The 24,398-nt window shown below is 37.7% G+C and overlaps 1 protein-coding gene across 6 annotated transcripts in view; it reads right to left on the bottom strand.

Annotated features, from left to right (window-relative positions):
- The window catches only part of atrx (ATRX chromatin remodeler), a 212,591-nt gene that overhangs the window by 11,763 nt on the left and 176,430 nt on the right, over window positions 1–24,398 (bottom strand). For all 6 annotated transcript variants that reach the window (XM_063061026.1, XM_063061022.1, XM_063061025.1 and 3 more), the window contains 5 exons: window positions 22,896–23,073; window positions 19,056–19,250; window positions 3,366–3,515; window positions 2,111–2,236; window positions 1,235–1,330 (listed from right to left, as the gene is read on the bottom strand). In XM_063061026.1, the coding sequence (XP_062917096.1) occupies window positions 1,235–1,330; window positions 2,111–2,236; window positions 3,366–3,515; window positions 19,056–19,250; window positions 22,896–23,073 (745 nt within the window). The remainder of the gene's footprint in view (window positions 1–1,234; window positions 1,331–2,110; window positions 2,237–3,365; window positions 3,516–19,055; window positions 19,251–22,895; window positions 23,074–24,398) is intronic.

The following is a 24,398-nucleotide window of genomic DNA, read 5'->3' as shown; positions in this document are numbered from 1 at the left end:
TGGCTCACAAGCAGCCTTTGGGTGGGTCCTTGGTGAGGTCACCGACTGTGACCCCTCCTCCAGATGCGGTCGATCCTCTGCAGTGAACCCGGCACCCAGGCAAGGGCGGACACACACCGGGTTCCCGCTGATCGTACCTTTCCACCCTGGTCGTTGTCTGGTACTTCTCACCCACTCGTGAGAGGCGCACCGCTTCCAGGGTCTCGTTACCTCGGGTGGCGTGTGTCTCTGTCTTAGCGAACCTGTCCCTTTTTATCCCCCTGCTGGGGTATCGCCTGTCCATCACTTCAAACAGTTCAAGGTTCAAAGGGGGGAGCCGCTCCAGACAGCTCTCTCTCCCACATCCCTTCATTACACATCTCCAGACGCTGCTCCATTGTTCCTTATCTCTCCTTCCCCTGAGGGCAGGTGGCAGACCAACTGCTGATGCCGCTGATGCTAGCCCAGGCCAGCAAACATCTTAATTTTATGTGTATTCTCGTAACACTATATAATAATAAGATTTGAAGGATTAAATTATGAAGGGACATTGCATAAACAAGGTGAATATTCTTCCAAATTTGCGGACTGATCTAATTTCAAAAATGGATTTTAAAAAGATCTTTGTTAGCAGGGGGTATGCAAGTTAAGATAAAAGGAAACCAGGGATAGCTGACACCTCAGGTCAAGACACTGCCTCAGAATTGAGAGTATAGAGGGAAGATAGCCAGTATAAGGAGGACAGGAGACAGGAGCCTGGTAGGTGATAACTGGAATCAGGAGAGGTAGAGGATGAAGCCAGCTGTGGGAAGGAAGAGCTAAATTGATATGGAATGAAAATGTATGTATTTGGAATTATATAACAATCTATTCTTAACTCTCAAATGAACTGCCAGTGTTCATTGCTCCATGTTGATTTTCCAAGTGGCATATTGAGTCAGTGTAATACTCAGTAGAAAGTCAATGCTATACACAAGGCCCCAAGATAAATGATATTAAATTCGGGGCATTATTACATTGCCATTAAATATTTTCCAAATCTTGAGTTAGATGTTCTGAAGCATTTATTATGAGAAAACTTTGACCAATGCACAGCTATACACCACTGTATGACCAAGGAGTTACTTAACTGTTTACAAATAGAAGTAATTCTGTATATGCCTTTGATAGCAAGAAGAAATCTAATGTTATAAGAAGAGCACTTACTTTAACAACAGGATATAAAGACTTTGAGATAAGTACTTGAATTTCTTACCACTTGTGCAATTAGGTCCTCAAGAGCTTCTGCTCTCACACCTGCTATACTAGAGCTGGCTTCAACTACTTTCTCTCTGCCTTGGTTGATAAGATCCTTGAAGGACAAAAATAGGAGTGAAATGGAATGAATTCAAATTCACAATTACATTATTTAAGTAAATCTACTTCATACTTCATATTTTCACTTGATACAAAAAAATTCAACCACACAGAAAAAAATCAGACCAATCTGTATAATTGTGATATTCATCTATTGAACCAAATTATTAATAAGGACATATATTTTCACAATTTCAGAAGATATTCCCATATACTGTTCTTCAATACACAAGTTTGACAAGCATTGCAAAAGTAATTTATTCTGATCCTACAACTGCGATATCATGCAAATTAGTCATATCTAAGCGCAGAACTACAGCAATATGATTAACTTCAGATTTTGGAACAGAAAATGCAAAATAAATCAGGAATTCTGCTTCTAATCAAGCCATACAATATGCAGGTCTAACAGCCACATCTTAGCAACCCAACACCATTTGCCAAACTCTGAAAGATTTGGATGAAGGCAAAATATTATTTAAAAATTGAATGCTGCACTAAATTTAAAAACATTTGACTCCAGAACAAGTTCTCTCTCAAGCCAAATACTTGCCATCATACAGAAAACAGCAATTCTGTTAATGGTTGAAGTATATTACAATGAAAAGTCTGGAAAAAAGAGCATCTTTCTACTTAGAATTTATTAACATAGAGCATCCTCTTATAGAGTACTTTTTAAGTTAAGTTAATCATATATACATAGTACTTTGAACCTCACATAATCACCCAATTAAGGTACTGGGAATACTAGTTACACGTGGATCAGATTACCTACCTCCAGCTGTTGATTACTCATTGCGGATAAAGTTGCTATGTTGAAAGGAAAATGTGTAGCTTGCAAGCTGAAATTGGCACCAGGGAAATTAGTCCCAGTTGCGACATTAGTTCGTAAGGAGAGACCCTAGAAGTAAGGAAAGAGAGAAAACCAAATTTATCATTCTGAAGCTGGTGAGAAATATGAAACTCCAAAGGCACCAATTCCATCTTAAGTTATTTGGTAACTCTACAAAGGCCAGCATTTCCATATGCCATCTGCAAAGGAAGGAAAATTAGAGTTATCTAAACATACTCCCTTCTCAATTTTTATTTTCATAGACTACTAGGCCATCCTAAGAATAGTTGTATTTAAAAAAAAGGTAAGCCCAATAAACAGCTTTTGGCGATTTCTTCCTAATTACTCCACCATCTTTATGGAGCACAATTCCTATAAATGAATTTACTCGAAAACACCTGATCCGATGAGAGTGAAATCAGTCTATTTACATTTACTGATAGGCTAGAAAGCTCTGTGAGGAAGTACTTCAAAAACAATGCTGAAATTTATTAATAATATTGACTGTTTTTTCAAAGGAAATTAAATTCCAAATTTCCTATGCAATTGTTACAACTGTAGCAGAATGACAGAGAAACCTTACATATTATGAACTCAACCAGTACTCATTCTGAATACTTGCTCTTCTGGCAGAATTTGTGAGCAACCATCACATTTAATAGTCATGGAGGTAGATCTGCAAACACTTCATTGTCCCAAAATTTAGCACACGACCCCAACAGATTAGTATTAATTCAATTTCTCCTTTTCTGGGTTACTGCGTATTTTGATTGGGCTTGTCTATGAGGTATATTTTAAAACCAATTTCACATTTTGCAGGTAATTGTTAAGTACCAGAAACAAAAATGTTTGCTATAGTTTTTTTGAAAAGATGCCTCCATCAATAAAATGCAAACTCTTCATCACAAAACAATTACATTTGGCACTGGAAATCAAATATTAAAATTTACAATTTGACCAGAATTATTTAACCAACATAATATTGCTATATTTGTCTATATGGCTAATTTTTCCATGGATTGATAACCTCCAAGAAGCTAATTTTTAAGAAAGATAATTCATGAGCAATTTGGTCTATTTTGGAAATTCATATCTACTTTTTTGCTACAGAACTGTTATTTTAGACCAAATCAGTATGTGTCTCTGGAAATTTATGCTTCTTTGATGTAATTGCTTAGAAAATCTACAAGATACTTACCTTCTTTTCTGCTTCATATTCAGCCCATGCTGCTTTACGGTCCTCCTCACTCAGTTCTTCTTCCTCCTTGTGGTCCAGAAGTGAGTCATGTTCATGATAACCCACAAGGTAGTCTTTCCGATTTTGAAGTATTTCTGCTAAAATATGATCCTTTGAAAAAAATAAAGGCAATTAATAATTTTACAGATTGGGCTATTTCCTGGGCACTTACAAACCATTTGAAAGATAACAACAAAACTCTGCAATGACATTGTAATTGCTAAATGCAGGAATACTGCAGATGCTAGGAATTTTAAAGTAGATAGGCTGAAGATGCTCAGGTCAGGTAGGATCTACATTTGGTGACTGAATGGAGGTGGCATTGGTAGACCAAAAAGAATACATGGAGGGAGTGCAAGTAGAAAACAAATGGGTATATGAATTAGCAAAAATGTGAGGGGGGAAAAAACAGTACTGGAGATGCTCAAAGGCTGGAAATGCTGATTTCTGAAATAATTTAACTTCATGTCAAATTCTGTAGACACTAAAGACCTAATGGTCCAGCTCCTTATGCTTGCATTGAGCTTTGAGGCTGAGGATGGAAGTGGTAAGAGGTGGAAGTGAGTTAAAGAATTATAGCAAGAGAAAACTAGAAATTAGGGGTAAAAATTGAAATTGAGTAGAACTGTTTTGCAAAGTAGTTACCCACTGCCAAATATTCAGTCGTGATCCAGTTTCTCCCAAAATTAATCTGAAACACTGGGGGCAGTTAAAGTTCACTTCCACAATCTGAATCCTAACTAAAATCTCTGCATACATTGCAGTTGGTAACTGTTGGCATGTCGTTTCAGCAGTTAAACTTAATTAAGCCCAAATTAAGACTGTTTGCTAAATTATCAGGAAAATCAAACTTGCCATCGATGAAAATAAATACATTAATGGAGATAATACAACTGTACATTGAGCAGTTTTATGCTTCCTTCATTAAAACTTAAATGAACCTGTCAAAATTCATAAAAAGAAACACTGAGATCCAGAATAAGCACAAACATATTTTGAACAGAATAATAGTCTTACTCTATAATAGAGGACTAGGACAGCATATAGAGGGAAAGTAATTTTGATTCAGGGACTAGAATCGCAAAATCACTAGAAAAGATACGGAACAATTGGACACTACCTTTCTTAGTGTTTGACAGACCGCATAGTTGCCAGTAAGGTTCTGCCTCAAAGTTTCAAGGCCATTGGTTCCCCAGAATTTTTAGATGCCTCTGATAGTTAGACATTTAAAAATACTACGTGCAATGTACATAATTCTTAAAAATATTCAAAGTATTAATAAAAATGTTTAATATAAAAAGTAAAATGAATAAATTTCATATTTACTGGCCAAGAATGCACAGGGAAACAAATATAATTTCTTATTTCTAGCAGGTCTGACAAGCATAGGATTAAAGAGAAATTGCCATGTTGGTGCTGGGAAATCCTAGCAACAATGAGTTCAACTTTTGCATTATAACTGGACCCAGTGACGTAGCAGTGACAGCTGTGTTTAGGCTGGGTCTTACTAGTGAGGAAACATCTGCAAGCTGGCATGGCCAATATCCAGCTGTTTAGTTGAAAGGATTAAACAAAAGATGTATTGATTCATTAAGCAAAATGAGCAAAGGCATGGCAGAATTTCAATCAAGTCATCCATTGTACCTGAAAAGCATAGAATCTTTGAAGATAAAATGCCAGCAGTGGAGATCATAAATGATGCAACAGTCTAAGACCAGGTAGTCACATCCTGTCAACCAATCACCAGCCTCCGAATAGTCAACAAGATACTCACCTTCAGAATAAGCGGTTTTTAGTGCAAGTGGATAAACGTCACACAAAAGCTATACAAAGTTCTGGTTAATTATCAGCAATCCTGGACATAGGAAGATCTAGTTATAACTGTGTGCAATATGTATTTAAAAGAATGTTATCTATACTCAGAAGTTATAGAATTTTCTGTAAGTATAAAGGTTATACAGTATTTCCTGGAATCTTTGAAAGGTTAGATGATTTGATAAAAATTGTCAAAACACTGTCCTAAGACAGAGAAAAGTTTAACCAAGTTAAGAATTTATGACAGAACCTGGTAGAAATGAAGAAACTGCTTTCACAAATAGCTTGGTTAACTGTTTAATTTTGAGGTTGATATGTCATTAGTTGAAGTATTTCTATTTGGTCACAAATCAGCCAATTTCTTCATCCTTGCAATTCATAACCTAAAGAGGACTATGGAAGCTCCATTGCTCAACATGTCCAAAACAGAAATCCACAGACGTGTAGCTATTAAGGCAGCGGTCCCCAACCACCGGGCCGCAAAGCATGCACTACCGGGCCGTGAGGAAACGATATGAGTCCTCATATCGTCCTCAAGCGATACTTCCTCATTCTCTGTCACGCACACTGTTGAGTTTGAATGCACGCGCAGTCATTACCCGGTTGTCATCCATGTCAGAGCGGGAAGAAGATCAACTCCTCGAGCTTGCAAATGACGACGGGCTGAAAAGTGTGTTTGACGTAAGATCTCTGCTGGCATTATGGATCAAAGTCAAGGCTAAGTATCCTGACATAGCCACGAAAGTACTGAAAACGTTGCTTCCATTTCCAACATATCTCTGCAACGAATGCAACGAAAACTAAATTGCGGAATAGACCGGACATAAGGAACCCCCTTCGAGTATTTCTGTCTCCAATCACCCCTCGATAGGACTGTCTTGTTGCATGAAAACAAGCCCAGGGCTCCCACTGATTCAGTGATATTGGTGTGTTGCAATGATTTTATATGTTCATACGGGGAAAATATTTGCTGTGTGTTTAATATCCAAATGTTACTTAAAATGTTATGATGCTATTGACTTATATAACCATATAACAATTACAGCACGGAAACGGGCCATCTCTGCCCTTCTAGTCTGTGCTGAATGCTACTCTCACCTAGTCCCACCGACCTGCACTCAGCCCATAACACTCCATTCCTTTCCTGTCCATATGCCTATCCAATTTTTCTTTAAAGGATAATATTGAACCTGCCTCCGCCATTTCTACTGGAAGTTTGTTCAACACTTACTTCAAGCTCCCCTGTCCTCCCCTGATAATTGACTTATCATTATATTCATGCGAGGAAAATATGCCGTGTGTTTAATATTAAATTCATTAGATAAACCCTTTTAGAAACGAAATTGAGTGTATTAGCCACTTATCACCTATATTCCGGTCGTGATTAACACCTCCCGCCCCCTGAACAGAATCGCTAAAAAACATTTGTTGGGGGTGGGGGGGGGGGAAAATCGGCAAGTAACGCATGCGCACTGGTGCCCACACAAGGATTCATGGTCATTGTAATCTTTCTCAGGCTAAACCCAACGTATTTGACTGCTACTCTTATCCGTTGGGAACCCTACCCACCACCCCCCCCCACCCCCAGGTCAGCTGGTCTGCAAGAATATTGTCAATATTAAACTGGTCTGCAATGCAAAAAAGGTTGGGGTCCCCTGTATTAAGGGAATCAAGGACTATTGAGTTGCTGCAGGAAAGTGGCATTGGGATAAACCTTCCTATTAAATATTTAAACATGTGGGACTAAATGCCTATTGGTTCAATCTTTTTTAAAAATATCAATAAAGGAATTCATGGGCTTAGACAAGAAGGTGGTATAGTAAATGTGCATAAGGAATATTTTCAAAAGCATAGATCAGTCTATAAACAAACTGCACAAGAAATTTAATCAATGTTGCACGTGCACTAAAGAGGATGCTGTACTTCAGAAAATAGAATCAAACATGTTTCAGGTCACTTCTCTCTGATGGTGACGATCTTCCTACTTGTCCTGATTTATTCACCAACTGCAGGTTGAAACCCTTTGGTCTGGCGACTCCTGTAACTGGGGATGTTTTAAATCTGTAGTTCAGAACCACACTAATAAATTCTAACTACATTCTAAAATTAACCAAGGTCTGCACTAATTGGCAGCTAATTAACATATCAATGCAACTTTTGCTACCTCAGCAAACAGCATTTCTAACTTACAGAAACTTCAGGTCACAGATAATTATAAAAACCCTTACACAGCTTAGTGAGCATCTATTTGCAAAATGAACTTCTGCTCAGAAGATGGTGATAGGGGCAATTTCTGTGGTCTGGATTTTCTATGACTGCCAGACTAGATGGTTTCAATGTATCTTAGCTTACAGTGATCAATTTTGGTCAACCAGTAGGATATTTATTTCCCATAAATCAAAGAATGTTCAGAAGTAATTCTAAAAAAATGTCTCTATAGAGGAACCCCCACTTCAAATTCAATTTGTCCTGAGGACTTCACATGGGTCAATATATCTTATTGGCTTGGCCTGTGGCCCATGACCTTCAGATGTTGAGAACTTTGGGAGCCCACTGTCTCCTTGATTCTGATTACGTCTTGAGTTTCAACAGGACTTCAAATGCACAGTGAACATGAGAAAGGGTTGGCAGGTAGCAAAGCTCTAGCCAATTTGGCCTGCTGTCAAAGCTGAGGGTTATTTACCAGTATTTAAATATCTTTGACATTCAGTAACATTTTAAAAACTATTCAAAAGAAGAAAATCTAAAACACTAAAACGTATTTAAGACTATTTAACTAAATTGAAATAAAATAGTAACTTTGCCTCCTTTCATCCCATTGCATGCAGACAAATGATCTCAAATTTTTCCCCAGTTCAACATTTCCCATGTTTGGCAGCACATATGCAATGGTCCTGAGCTTGCTTTCATCTACCAAAAAGATTTGAGCCAATAAACTGTGTCCCAAGAATGGCTGACAAATAAGTTTCAGTATCGATATCAAAAATGCCCACTCCACATCATTGAGTGGCTACACAAATGATAATCTGAAAGTGCGCAATACTCCGTCACGTGAATTGATGAAGTTTCAGATATTCTGACAAACAGGAAAAACATTAACATTTTACCCATTTGCAAAACAATTAATGCCTTGGTAGGAAACATAAATTTGTTTGTAATGGTCACTGCATGTACAGGAAAATGTATGCAATTATAAAAATAAACACTTTGCAAGAATTTCTTTATGTACCCATACTAACACCTCTGGAGACAAAATCAACATTGTGCAACACAATACCTGCCTACTCTGCCAATATTGTCATGAAATCTGGTTCAGATTACATCCAACTGTGGTTTGTTTTTTTTTGTCCAAGCTTTCTCATTTTCTGGACAGGGGGTGATGAAAAGTGAAAGCTCCTTCAAATATATATTCAATTCTTACATCACTTCAGAGCTGTATGGCACTTTTTTCAAGAAATATGAATTGTTTATACTGTGAGAAATGTCAGAAATTAGAACACTGCACTCTCTTCACAAAACCAAAATAACGGGTCATTCATGGTATCAATATAGTAATTAGGCCTTACAATTTACACTGATTGAAAATTTAAATTAATCAGAGTTTAAACCACAATTTCAAACATCAAATTTTTTAAATATGTAGAAGGCAAAATAAAACTAAAAAAAATCCCCTAAGTTCCAATATCCCACTGCATGTTAAATCAAAGCAAATCATTTTGTTGAAACTTAACAGAAGTTTCAGCAGTACTGGTCAAGGAATTAATTAATAACATCTTAAAACAATAAATTTATAAGAAATCATTTGATCAAAACACAAACTTAATAACCATTTTACTTGATTTCTTCACAATAGCCAAGGATAGAGTATTGAATTTTTCTTTGTTGAGATTACCATTAAAAGTCAGTGCTCATTGGACCCATGCTTTCGAGAAACAATCAAGTGAAACTGCCAGTATCATATGTTGAGAATAAGCAGGCATCTATAGCATTATTGCCTAAGACCAACTCTCAATTATTCCTTCCCCTGCATTTCTGAAATGTAGAGAAGTTTGTGTCTTTAGTTAACACAACTTTGCTTAAGATGGAAAACAAATTAAATAGTTCTGCCAAGACTAGTTTTTATGGATATTAAAAGCAGGCAACATCCGCAATTCACAAATGTGGAAAAAAACTCAATTGTTTCTGAATAACTTTAAGTATAGAGAAATTGATGCTTCTAGCCTTTTCAGCTTAGTAAATATTCAATTTGATTTTCTAAATTTTAAAGACAAATTAAGTCGCTATCCTTATTAGCTAACATCTTTGTTTATAATTTAAAATGTGTAGGAAATTATATGTACATATACTACAGTAACTTATGTTCCCTACATTAAATCAACTCTCATGCCAACCCCTCATCTTACCAGGAGTTTTAGACCACTCCCCTACACTGGAGGCAATTTATAATTGTCAATCAATCATAGAGATCCACATTTAATCTTCCTAAAAATTTACAATCAATTGTTAATCTCCATTTAAAAATCTGGGCCATGGCAGGAATCTTTGAGAGCCTGTAGGAAATCTATGCAAGAACATGGAAACTCCACAAAGAGAACACTAAGGATCAGGACTGAACTTGGTTGCTAGAGCTGTGGGCATTAACTCCAGCAGCTATGCTACACTGCTTGCCTAATCTCTTTGTTAGATTTCAAAAAAAAAACTTCTCAGTTATGAATGCACTCATAGACAAAACATTCACAACTGTTCAAGGTAGTTTAGTCCAAAGTTTAGATACCACCAGCTGAAGAAATTACTCTGATCATAGTCACAAAATTGGTGACCATTTGATTTGAAACAATGCCCCTTGTTCTAGACTTTCTCATTATAGAACGTAATTTCTCAGCATCTACTTGGTCAGCATCATGTTTAGATGAACTCATTCTTCTGAGCACCACAGAATACGCCCAATCTATTCACTTTCTCAGTTTTATCAGGTGAGAAAAACTGTTGAACTGCCAGGAAAGTTTATTCTTCCTCAGATAAAGCTTGAAACCATATATAAACCGCACAAGTGTGGTCCCACCATAGCCCAACATGTAGTGGGATTTAGTATCCCCCTTGACCCCATAACTCCTGCCTTCCACCAGCTCCTAAACCTTTGACACCCTGACTAATCAAGAACTTTTCAAACTCCCCTTTAAGTATACTCAATGACTTGACCACCACAGCATTATTAAGAGGAAAGTTACACGGATGTTGCTGGGTCTGGAGAACCTCAATTAAAAGGAAAGTTTAAATAGGTTAGGACTTTATTCCTTGGAACATAGAAGATTGAGAGGAGATTTGATAGAGATATACAAAATTTTAAGGGATATAGATATAGATAGGGTAAAAGCAAGCAAGCTTTTTCCACTGAGGTTGGGTGGGACTACAACCAGAGAGGAAATTTCTTCACTCAGGGGGTCATGAGAATGTGGCACGAGCTGCCAGCACAAGTGGTGCACGCAAGCTCTATTTCAACATTTCAGAGGAGTTTGGATAGGTACATGGATAGTAGAGGTATCGAGGGCCATGGTCCCAGTGCAGGTCAACGGGAGTAGGCAGTTTAAATGGATTTGGCATGGACTAGATGGACCAAAGGGCCCATTTCTGTGCTGTACTATCTATGATTCTATGACTCTAACATTTGTTTTTCTATGTTTTATACCTGCACACTACCATTGTGATTTATTCACGAGCATCAAATCTTTCTCAAAGCTTACATTTAATTGTTGATCTCCAATTAACAAATATTTCTTAAGTGAATAAACTTTCTATATTCCTTTTCAATCACTTTGCTCCCTTCACCAACCCCAGCACTGTATTATGAGTAAACTTGCATAAACTATGATCCAATTTGCAGCAACAAATCAGTAAACACTTGACCATACCCCACTATAGAGCTCATCAGTCCAACTTGTCCAGTAGAATCTGTTACTTCCCACAACCTTATTTCTTCACTTGGCATTTCAGGAAGTCAGAAAGTACACTGACAGAATGGACACAGATTTTAGATGTTACAGAAATTTGGAGGTATCTAGTCAAAGCAAGAATGTGGTGAATTAGTCATGATATTAATAAATGGTGGAGCAGCATCCTGTCAAAAATGGGCTATTCCTGCTTCTGCTTTGGATACTGCATTCGTATGACACCTAAGTGGCTTCATTCCACGTGAAAGAATTCCAATGAGTTCTGCTAGACAGGCAAAAGTTTAAAAAAAAAATTAGCATGGGGTGCAATGTTTGATTTCTTGCTAATTTCTAAAACTGACATCAGGATTACTTCCAGTGTCTATCAATAACATATTTCATTTGTCGGTGCTATAGACGCTGGAATATGGAGCAAAAAATCAGATTGGTTGGAGGAACTCAGTAGGCAAGTATCATCTGTGGTGGGGGGTGGGGGGTTGGTTCTGGGAGAGGGGGGTAAAGCCCTGATGCAGGGTTCTGACTTGAATAGTTGACAACCCTCTCCCCATACCCCAAACACATGCAAATACTGCTTGACCTGCTCAGTTATCACGAATGCATCTATGTACACTTTTGCCTTGAATTTACACTGAATATTAGCTTAAAATTTAGATATTTGGACCTTGAAGGCAATCTCCTCTGCCACTTGATTTCCTTCAGATTGATCAGTTTTATGACCTTGACCTAGTACAACCAGGGTCAGGCAATAAAACTTGTCAACCTGAGAAGGAAATAAGACTTATTTCTCTGGACTTCCCACCCAACAGAACTCCATAATTTACACAAGCCTTATAAACCCCAGCTCCAGTAAACAAATAATGAAATTTCACAAGTCAATGAGCTTCCATCTGCTTCAATTCAGTGACAATTTTCTACCATACTAATGCATGTTATGGAATTGTGAACTTGAGATACATTGTTCATTAAGATAAATCATACTGATATTATTCAAAGCTCTCCAACTATAATCACTATTACTTTGCTGCAAATTAAAATTATCAACCATTATGATCTAAACAACAAAGAATTACCTCAGCTATACTGTTCTATTTGCTATTAGTGATTATAAATTGCCAGTGACATTAAACAATGAGATCACTGTTGGAAAACTGAGGTATATGTTACATGGCTACTTTGTTCTCCAATTACCAGGATACATCCAGGTTAGATCAATCTGATTGGTGCCATTATGATCAACAATGTGGTACTACAATTATCCATGCAAACAAGAGCTGTTTTTTCCCTTCCCTGACACAGCAGATTTCTAGATATAGTCATAAGTTCAGAGTGAGGCAAAAGCTTCTAATCTTTGAGCTGAATCCAAGAGCAGCAAGTTCACAATGAGTTATTAATATTACAATAAACAACACATGCATGAGGTTTATGGTTTTTAAACAAGAGCACATAGTATTTGAGTTAATACATAAAACTTACAATGGGATAAATCTCATGGTTCTTTCATATTTCAAAACCAACTGACTGGCTAGAAGTTGGAGCTTCAACCTTTCATATTCCATAACCATCAAACTCATGACAAATGGAAAGTCCTGAAACAGGCTTCACAACAACGTATTTTACCTCTATTGCATTGCCATCTTCAAAATCTCTCCATCATCCCACACAGACATTTAGTAACACAGACTACAGTGATAGGATCTGCCTTCACATACAATTTCACTCAGCTTTCCTTTCAACCACTTTCCTAACTACCTTCAGATACTGTCAAGAGTAAAACTATCCACTTCGATATACTACAAATCACTTTCCACTGGTATTTTCTCCCCCCTCAGACTAAAGTGAACTGACTGATGTAAGCTCATAGGTTATTCGTGGATTCCAGTTAATTAGGCCATTGGTTAATCAGGACAACCACTTATTTGGGACAACTCTGAAAGGATGAAAGCTAAACGACAAAATAGCTGGGATTCCCTCCATTTATTTGAAACACTGTGCTGCTTAATTGGGACAGGAGACTGTTGCCAAAGTTTCTAAATAGCATCAGTTGCATATACTTGTATGGCGGCTACACACAAAACCGTGCTTCAAGAAAACAGTTTTTAAACAGCATCAGTTGAGTGTTTTGTGTTCAAAAGCAGCGATTTTTGTCACTGATAGTTCGTGAGAAATAAGCAGGAAGATAATTCAGAAATGTTTTACTCACTATGGTTTCAAGCATTCAGGCTTAAAAAATGAAAAATGAAACAATTTCACTACTTCAACAAGTTAGAAACCAGAAAGTATTTGATCGAATCGTCAATAGTATCGTGCAAAGGCAGTCCATTACCTGCACTAGGTGTCTGCACTGAATTTGCTCATTTATAGTAAAGAAAACATGAAGCAGATTAATTCCGCCACTGATAAGTATTAAGAATACACAGTTCTATAGTACTGCAGCAGTGCTCTAATATGTTCTGTACTTCATTAAAATACATAATTTGCAACTCAATGTCTTTTTGTAAAAACTATTTCCATGAAACCACCTAACTAGGATAGCTGCTTAATTGGGCCAAAACGTACTGGTTCCGATGTATCCCATTAGTCCTACTCCACTGTACATATCTAAGTATTACATATGGTAGATGATCGCGAATCTGGTATCGGTATCAGATTAATTCAAGTTACATAATTCAATTAAATCAACTTTGGAATTTAAACAAAAGCTTGTCTTAGTTACAGTGACCATGAGGTGACCAGATTGTCATATGGTACATAAATATCCTTATCCAGTCTGACTCAAATACAACGCCAAACCCACTGATGTGGCTGACACAAACTGGTAATGTACCCATCCCATAATCAATCAAAATGTTAAAAGTGCTTAATGTTTGATCATAAAGCACTGAAAGCTCTATACTAGCTGTTATTTGAGCAGTAGCTCCTTAAAGTTGTATGCAATAATAAACAGAATATAATAGCTTAAGTTAACTGACCAACTGATAACGACTAGGTTATATGTTAAATCATATTTCATTTATCCTGGAGAAGGCACTTCAAAGTTTATTAACAACTTTGTCTTAACAATTACAACATCATCAAGATACCAAAAAAGTCATTACTTTTATTTTTTCCCATCTTTAGATTTGTATTTGTTAGACATCAATGCCTATTTAGTATCATTTTAGACTGACAGTTGCAGATATTTTTCCCAAAATTATATTATTCATCTTATTCAACTTTTCACCTTAACATCTTGTAATTCAAGGTTCTTAAAGATCTTCCTGTCAAACATATTTCTGTTGGTGCTTTGATTTTATTTAAATATAATCCTTAAATCAAAATTTAAAAAAACAGCAATTCAAGTGCTGTCATAAAACTCATACCACATCCCCAGCATTCCCTATATTACACCACAGATTTAGTACAGACTTAAAATGGCCTCAACAAGTAAAACCCTTAATTTTGAGTTAAGAGTGTGTGAAAATTCTTTTCAGTAGTGTTAGAATATTCAATGAGATAGTTACATTCCTGCATCTTCGGATCTTGGTTAGGTTGAGCTGAACTTGCTCTTTGTAAATACACTCAGAGGCCACTTTATTAGCTGCTCGTTAATGCAAATATCTAATCAGCCAAACATGTGTCAGCAACTCAGTGCACAAAAACATGCAGATACAAGACCATAATTAGGCCATTCAGCCCATTCTGTTCCACCATTCCATCATGGCTGATTTATTCTCTGTCTCAACCCCATTCTCTTGCCTTCCCATCACCCTTGTAACCTTTAACACCCTGACTAATCAGGAACTTTTCAACTTCTGCTTTAAATATACTGAATGACTTGGCCTCCACAGCATTGTCAACAGGTTCAATTGTTGTTCAGAACAAACATCAGAATGGAGAAAAAATGTGATCTGACTATCTCAGAAACTGCTGATCTCCTGGGACTTTCCTACACAATAGACTCTAGAGTTTACAGAGAATGGAGCAAAAAACAAAAACAAATATCCAATGAGTGGCAATGCTGTGGGTGAAAACACCTTGTTATTGAAAGGTCAGAGAATGGCCAGACTGGTTCAAGCTGACAGGAAGATCACAGTAACTCAACTAACCACAAGTGGTGTGCAGAAAAATATCTCTGAAAGCACAACATATCAAATATTGAAGTGGAAGGGCTACAGCAGCTTAAGACCACATTGGGTTTCACTCCTATATCAAATAAAGTGGCCACCTCACGCTAATTATTCAGAATCTGGCTAGCCCAACCCAAATCCACCTTTGAACTTGACACATGCATCAAGAGAATTGCTCATTGGCTCAAACTGGGTTTCGGTTGATCATGGTCAAGTTTTTATTTAATAGCAGAGCAGATCCTTCAAGACAGTAACATTTTATATCAATGAAGTGAGGTCTCCAGAGTTTTCAATTTTTATTGAGCACTGTATAAATTATGTGATGCTGAGGAAATTGGAGGGAAACTGTCTCTGAGAGCTTTCCTCAGTTCTTGGTAATATGTGAAGGGGGAATTTTTGTGAAATATTTTCATCTTTTCAGATGTTTTAGTAAACTTAAAAGAATTAAGGCAGCTAGCTAGTTAACTGGAACTATACTCCTGCATCACAAAAATTGTACCGCAGTTAGCAACAAAGTTGATTCATATTGGAGTTTTGATACAAGCTTGGAACTCTTGTTTTCTACACAGCTCATTTATCATGTTCAGAGAACTCAAAAGATACAAACACTTTCACAACACAAAGCCAATTTCAAAAGGAATTTATGAAGTCACCAACAAATTAATTGGTACAAATTCAAACAGTATGGGGAGACCAGATGTGCTTTTCATATCTCCAATATTACGAAGATTGGGAGTCAGATTGGAATCAATTTCCGAATTACATCAACACTTACAATGATCCACACCTGAAACTGTTTTGTATCAAATCCAGCAGCATAATTACATCTTTATTCTCTGTTCAGTGGTGTACTAACAGGTAGTTCTACAGAATATTCTAACTTACAAGAAACTATCAGCAATTTAAGAATCCAAAAAAAGTGTCACTTAAAATTTTGAATACTGTCTTAAAGTCAAGTTTTCGTTCACACTGTTATGACATTTTCAAAGGTAAAATTGCCAGTCACTCCACACAAATCTCTTCAGTAAATAGAGTCATAGAGCACTACAAGGCAGAAATCATGTAATCTGTGCTGGCCTGGTTTTCTGCCTAGTTCCATCTACCTACAGGCCAACCATTGACCTCCATACTTCTCTCATCCATGTACCTATTCAAACTTCACTTAAATGTTACAATTGAACCGATACCTACCACTTCCACTGGCAGATCATTCCACATTTGTACCACCCTTTGACTGAATAAGAACCCCCACAGATTCTCCTTAAATATTTCATCTTTCACCCTAAGCCTAAGATTTCTAGTTCCAGCGGTACCCACCCCAAGGGGAAAAAGTCTACATAAATTTACCCTATCTATACCCCATATAATTTTGTACAAACTCACAAGATCTCCCCTCATTCTCCTGTACTCCAGGGAACACAGTCCTCATCTTTTCAACTTATCCATGTAATTCCAGTCCTCAAGCCCTGGGAATGTGCTTGTAAATTTCATCTTTCTATCTTCCTGATAGATCTCCTTAAGGTAAGTGACCAGAACTGCACACAATACTCTAAATTCGGTCTCACCAACATAATATCCGAACTCCTGTACTCAGTGTCCATATTTATGAAGGCCAACATGCCAAAAGCTCTCTTTATGACATTATCTACCTGTGAGCAATTGTCAAAGAATAGTGGGCCTATTTTCCCAAGACCTTTTGTTCTACCACACACCTCAGTGTCCTATCATTCATTGTGCAAGTCCTACCCAGATTTGTCCTCCCAAACTGCAACAAGAATTATCAGAGAATTTAAAAAAAAGACAAAACTGTTGTCGAGGAAGCATTGAAAGAACATATAACAATATTTAAGAGGCACTTAGACATGCTATGAACAGATAGGGAATGAAGATACAGACCACATGAAGGCCGAAGTGCAGTTTAAATGCCATCATGGCCTGCAGAGCCATCACAGACAAAGGACCAATTCCCGCCCTGCATTCCAGGTTCTAAGCCTGGTGTGGTGCTTTCCCCAAGTTTGGTGCTATACATTGAATGCAACACGATAATAATAATAATCATAAACGTTAGCATAATAAACTTAACATTTTTTGATTTAAGTGGGAAAGGAATACTGCGGTCAAACTGTGACAGCACAGTAACGTAATGGTTAGCGTGTCAGTATTACAGCTTGGGGAATTCTGTAGTTTGAAGTTCTATTCCGTAAGGAGTCTCTGTACGTCCTGCCTGTGGAACCATGTGGGTTTTCTCCAGGTCCTCTAGTTACCTTGCACAGTCCAAAGACGTACCAGGTAGGTTAATTAGTCATTGTTAATTGTGCTGTGATTAATCGGGGTTGTGGGGTTGTTTTGTTGGGGCAGCATGGCCTGAAGGGCTAGAAGGCCCTGCTCCGCATAGTATTGCGAAATAAATACACATAAACTAAAAATATAAACTATGTAAAATGCAGCAACTAGAAGGCTTTCACTCTGAAATTTCTTCGCAGCAGTTCAAGACAGAACTTCATTTTTCTCTGAAATTTTCACTGCAAACCCTCAAAGGCCACTTTTCTGAAAACCTTTTTACAATTTAAGATCTTGCATGCCATAAGCCAATGGTTGATTACAAACACTACTCAATTTAAAACTTTTGCTATTGCAAGTTATATTTACTGCTAACTGCAAAATATCTGTATGACAATGTAATAATAATTTACAATATTTACGGATGAAGTGCCAGACATTTTATCTTCAGTTGAAAGGCACAAACAGCAGGATTTTAGTACCAACAGCTGAACATTGCAGGAAGTCCACAAAACTTTTACTATTATTTCTAAAATATAAAGTATTTAAATTATATTTTCAGTCCTTGATCTGAACTGCCATTTGACAATAGACTTAACAGAAGCATAGTGGTTAATATCAATTTAAATTTACGACATTTATAATTCATCTGAAGTACACCATACTTAGTAAAACATCTGGCATAATGCACAGACATCAATTGTAGCACTTAAGGGTGACCTAACCAACATAGCATGATGGCAGCTATTATCCAACCAAACAGTGGATTGGTTTTTCAACCCCGGTGCCAAAGAGTAATCTCAAGCTGTCAACTATTAAAAACGCCTGGCAGCACATCTCCCACAAGAAAGATTCTGCAAACCTTACATCATTCTTCTCCATTTCCATCCAACCCTGTTTCTTTTCATCTAATTCAGCCACCAGAACAATTTCCAACCAGTATGTTGTTGCTTCTTATCCATTTCATTTAATCTCACCAACCCTGGTCTAAATTGTACTTATTTTACTGGCAATTTCCTTACTCTTCATCTTCAATCTTCTGCTCTTCTCATTTTCATCCACTTCATCTTCCCTTTGCTTTGCTCTTTTACGGAGCTTTCCAACACCAAGAAATCTTTATATTTCTCATCATTTTACTTTCAGTCTAATCTTTTCTTTCCCCTAATTGTGTCTCTCTCTTCTTCCTTGGCTATCATTCCCTCTACCTCTATGGAAAAGATACTTTGGCCACCCCGCCTTCATTTTCCATTGTTCGCTCTTCTAGCTCATCACTCTACATCACGGGTTCCCAACCTGGGCTCCCATGGACCTCTCGCTTACTGGTTGGGGTTGATGGTATGAAAAAAAGAAAGATTAAGAACCTCTGCTCTAGAAGCACCTTGCTGTCAATGATAGATAATAAGATGCAAGTGAAACTCCTGATCAAGATTTCCTATTTGAGAATGACATGCAAATATGAAAAATATTTATTGATGAACATTGATATAAGGAAAGGAGCAAACCTTGGGCAAAACAGGAGTATCTCTTTTCTTCTTCTTTTCAGAGTTTGGATCATCTAGCTGATCTGGTTCAAAGGTGTAGAGTTCAGTCAACTCATTCATTGTGAAGTGACGTTCAATCTGTTGCTGGTCGACTACACGGAATGAAAGTGACTGTTTTGTTACTTGACGATCATAAATCTTTTCCTCCATGGTTCCCTGTATTTAAAAGCATTATAGAATTTTATGTTTCTTCAAATACTCTCTAAGCACAAGCCCTCCACAGTCTACCTGATAGCAATATTGACTTATCAGAAAAGATTTTGCTTCACTTATTTGATTGAGCAGCCTTGGAGAAAACAATTACATGTAGGATTTCAACTGTAATACATTATGTGATGGAGAGCACTAGGTAAACGCGCTCTTTTCACAAGCACATTTACACACACAAACATTGCCTTGTTATTCTGCTGTCAGTGCGTTGAATGTACACACTTCAATGTCTTCCCCGGTATGTTCTCATAATGGGTCCTAAACCAGGTTGATGCACTCGGGTTGGCTTTATGGTGCCTTTCCTGCCATACATAGCAGAATATTCAATTTCTTTAGTAATGGTAAATGTGTATATATTGTTTGTACACTGTATTTATTTTTATTTTGTAATATGATTGCAAGTACATTGTGGGGTGCATCATATTCCAATTCCTGTGTGGTCTTAAGTTAGCTTTGTTGGTAACTAAAGATGGTATGTCCTAGTGTTGAATAAAGGGGGGTTCATTGCCCTCTGTGAGTGAGAGATAGGGGCTGTGAGGAGCCCACACTGGACAAAAGTAGTATGGAGCTATCGTGGCATTTTCTGGAAGATATATTTTTGTAGATATTGGGAGTTTTTTTTTTGCTATTTTTGCTAAATTTTGCAAGTTTGATTTTTGACAGACTTAATAAACACCCTTGCACTGAAGTTCTAAGTGACTCCAGCCATTTTTTCTCTTTGGTCACTGGGCAGTGGTAAGCTCGAGTGGACGAAGGGAATTAGAGACCGGAGAGCAAATGCAGCAGGATGCCGAATAAAAGCAAGAAGGTCAAGGAGCCCAGTAAACCCGGCAAGAGTTCCAAGAGCAGCGTCAAGGATGTCACCGAGAACATGGAAGAGGTCCAGCACAGCCAGTTCCAAACGGGCGGCCCATTTAGGGCTCCTTCTCAAACTCAACTCAACTCAACAAAATTAAGTACTCTGGAAGAACACAAATTCTGAAGAGAGATGCCAGAGTTCATCCTGCTTCAACCTAGCTAAGAATAGAGTGCTTCAGTAACAGACGGCACTTAAAGATGCACAGACTCAAGAGAGAGAAGAGCTGCTTGTTTAGAAGTTGCGCCAATGTGTTCTCTGACTTTGTCCCTGAGCCTCTCAGTGACCTCAAATACTAAGAAGTGAAATGAGCAGGTTTGAACAAGATGGAGGTATCTATAACACACAATTGACATGTGATCACAGAAGCTATTTACCCAGAGGTTGGTATTATGCTTTCAATAAACCTATGAAAAAACAGTGCAGTCCCTTAGCACTTTAGTGCAAAGGTCTTTATTAGGTGCGTCAAAAATCAAACTTACAAAAATTAGTGAAAATAGCAAAGAAACTGCCAATATCTACAAAAAGATATCTTCCAGAAAACACCATAATAGCTCCATACTACTTTTGTCCAGTGTGGACTCCTCACAGCCCCTATCTCTCACTCACGAAGGGCAATGAACCCCCTTTTATTCAACCCAAGGACATGCCATCTTTAGTTACCAACAAAGTTAACTTAAGGCCCCACATGAATTGGAATATGAAGCACCCCACAATGTAGCTACAAACATATTACAAAATAAACAAAGGTATCTACCTTAAATATGGTATGCAAACAACATGTACACATTTACATATCCCCATTATTAAAGAAATGGAGTATTCCACCATGTACGGCAGGAAACGCACCATAAAGCCACCCTAAGCGCATCAGCTTGGGTTAGGACCCATTATGAGAATATACCAGGGAGAAGCTGAAGTGCCTACACTCAATGCACCAACAGCAGAATGATAAGGGAAATGACTGTGTGTGCGTATGGAGTGTGTGTGCCGAGTGCACTTTGTTACACATTACAAATTCACTTCTGCCATACTTAGCCAATCAAAATATCAAAGCGCATCAGTATCAAATGTGATGTGTGACAATTACTCCAAAGTCACTTCTGAATAAGTTCCTGCGAGGGTTAAACAAACAGGCCAGATGCTGGAGCTTGAATAGATTTCCCTTCAGATCTTTCGAATGCTTCTTGGAACAGTAGCTATTGCCTGACACCATTTACAAAATATCTTACTCATGGAGTCAAGTCTTGCTTCCATTAGTTACAGCTAGTTCAAGTCACAGCTAATTGATGGATAACATGTGGTAAAACTGTATAGTTGTAGAATACAATGAAACACAGTTTGCTTTGAGAAGCAAATCATCACAAAGACATTTTACTAAAAGAATCAATGGCATGTTTCATTATAAATTCATTTACCCATGGTACCCAGAAATTAAATACAAGTGAATAGGATGATGCTGAGCAATAAACAATTAAAAATACATTGCCACAAATATTTCAGGCATTTTTTTAAAAAACAGATGTGCTAATAATTTTAGGATGAAAATTCTTCCTTAACACACTGCAACTGTACAGAAGTTTAACACAGGTTTTAAAAAAACGAAGAATTTAAATTACTTTTTCTACCCTTGTTTGCCTACTTAAGAACCTCGATATAGGCGTTATTTAAGGGGAAGTGTTCAAAATGTGGAATTTAAGAGTACGGGGAAATCATGTTCACTATAAGCGCATGTTCAACCCCTTTCACACTGCTTTCTGCTATCATTTCGATACAATCGAAAAAGGAGCAAATAAGCTCCAGAAAATAAATTCCTTCTAAATGCCTGGAAGCGCATAAAACCTAAAAATACATCATTTGCAGTAGTACTCAATCTTCACATAAATTACTTCAAATTTAGCAGACTCCCCTATGCCAATTTCATAAGGGAAGTAAACTAAAGCTAATTCAACTCTGCCAAAGTTAAACAGTTACCAGCTGAATCTAATAGTGAAACTTAGGATTATTTTACTCTTGCTTTACCTGTATTTTCTATTTCAAGGTTGCAAGTACTATTCGATACTATTTTCTATTTAGTTGAGGGTAGCATTTCATAACCTACATATTAAACTAAGAATACCCAAGTAGGGAGCCCAATAAAAGGGAAAATGAAGGAAAAGCAATTTTAAAAATGAAGTGTGGGGAGGAAAAAAATGACTTACAGCAAATTTTAAGAATACCTTATAGGAAAACATTAATGTTTACGAAGATTTAAATTCATTTAATTCTAAATACACAGAGGAAAGGACAACAATCTAACTTTTCGTCTATTTGCACCAAATGAAAAAAAAATGTTTTCTGATGATACACTCAAGACATTCTGCAGATTTTGGAAATCCAGAGCAACACACACAAAATGCTAGAACTTGGAAGGTCAGACAGTAGATATGGAGTTGATAAATAGTCGCCATTTCAAGCTGAGACTCTTCTTCAAGACTCATGATAAAGACTCTCAGCCCAAAATGACAAGTTTATTCTTTTCCATAAATGCTGTCGGACCTGCTAGGTTCCTTCAGTGTGCTCGTGTGTTTCTGATGATACAAAGTTCCTCAATATTAAAACATTAAACGAGGAAAGCTCTCCTTGCACTCATTTTTGTGAAAAAACTAGGAAAGTATCAAAGCCTCTGATCATTTCAAGAATTTGTATGCAATAATTTCTATTCAAACAATCTTTAAAAATATATCACTTTTTACCTGAGCCAAGAATCTGTACACAAAGACGGGCTTTATCTGTCCAAAACGATACACACGAAAGATGCTCTGGATATCATAAGATGGATTCCAGGAGGCATCAAAAATTATGACACGGTTGGCAGCCACAAGATTAATCCCCAGTGAACCAGCTTTCGTGGAAATGATGAATAGACGGCCTCTGTAGGAAATGATTGCACAGAGATGTTAAAATTCAAGAATCACATTAAATCCCCAAGAGTAGTGAAACAAATTTTTTTAATAAGAAGATAAGACCATAAAGATATAGGAGCAGAATTAGGCTATTTGGCCCATCGAGTCTGCTCTGCCATTCAATCATGGTTGAATCCTATTGTCCCGTTCCTCAGCCCCCTCCCCGTAACCTTTGATGCCGTGTCCAATCAAGACTCAATCTCGCCTTAAATACACCCAGTGACCAGGTCTCCACAGCTGCCTGTGGTCACAAACTCCACAAATTTACCACCCTCTAGCTAAAGAAATTTCTCTGCATCTCTGTTTTAAATGGACGTCCCTCCATCCTGAGGCTGTGCCTTCTTGTCAGAATGGTATGCTGGCATTCATAGCAAGAGGATTCGAGTACAGGAGCAGGGAGGTACTACTGCAGTTGTACAAGGCCTTGGTGAGACCACACCTGGAGTATTGTGTGCAGTTTTGGTCCCCTAACCTGAGGAAAGAAATTCTTGCCATAGAGGGAGTACAAAGAAGGTTCACCAGATTGATTCCTGAGATGGCAGGACTTTCATATGATGAAAGACTGGATCGACTAGGCTTATACTCGCTGGAATTTAGAAGATTGAGGGGGATCTTATTGAAACGTATAAAATCCTAAAGGGATTGGACAGGCTAGATGCAGGAAGATTGTTCCCGATGTTGGGGAAGTCCAGAACGAGGGGTTGCAGTTTAAGGATAAAGGGGATGCCTTTTAGGACAGAGATGAGGAAAAACTTCTTCACCACAGAGAGTGGTGAATCTGTGGAATTCTCTGCCACAGGAAACAGTTGAGGCCAGTTCATTGGCTATATTTAAGAGGGAGTTAGATATAGCCCCTGTGGCTAAAGGGATCAGGGGGTATGGAGAGAAGGCAGTTACAGGGTTCTGAGTTGGATGATCAGCCACAATCCTACTGAATGGCGGTGCAGGCTTGAAGGGCCGAATGGCCTATTCCTGCACCTATTTTCTATGTTCGTCCTAGTCTCCCCCATAGGAAACATCTACTGTCTAGGCCTTTCTACATTCAAAAGGTTTCAATGAGATCCCCCCTCATCCTTCTAAATTCCAGCAAGTACGGACCCAGAGCCATCAAATGTTCCTTGTATGATAACCCTTTCATTCCTGGAATCATCCCTGTGAACCTCCTCTGGATCCTGTCAATGCCAGCACATCCTTTCTTAGATGAGGAGCCCAAAATTGTTCACAATACGCAAGGTGAGGCCTCACCAGTGCCTCATAAAGCCTCAGCATCACATCCCTGCTCTTGTATTCTAG

The sequence above is a fragment of the Mobula hypostoma genome, chromosome 10, assembly GCF_963921235.1.
Source record: "Mobula hypostoma chromosome 10, sMobHyp1.1, whole genome shotgun sequence".
Lineage (NCBI taxonomy): Eukaryota > Metazoa > Chordata > Chondrichthyes > Myliobatiformes > Myliobatidae > Mobula > Mobula hypostoma.
This window is presented reverse-complemented; position numbering and strand designations above follow the sequence as displayed.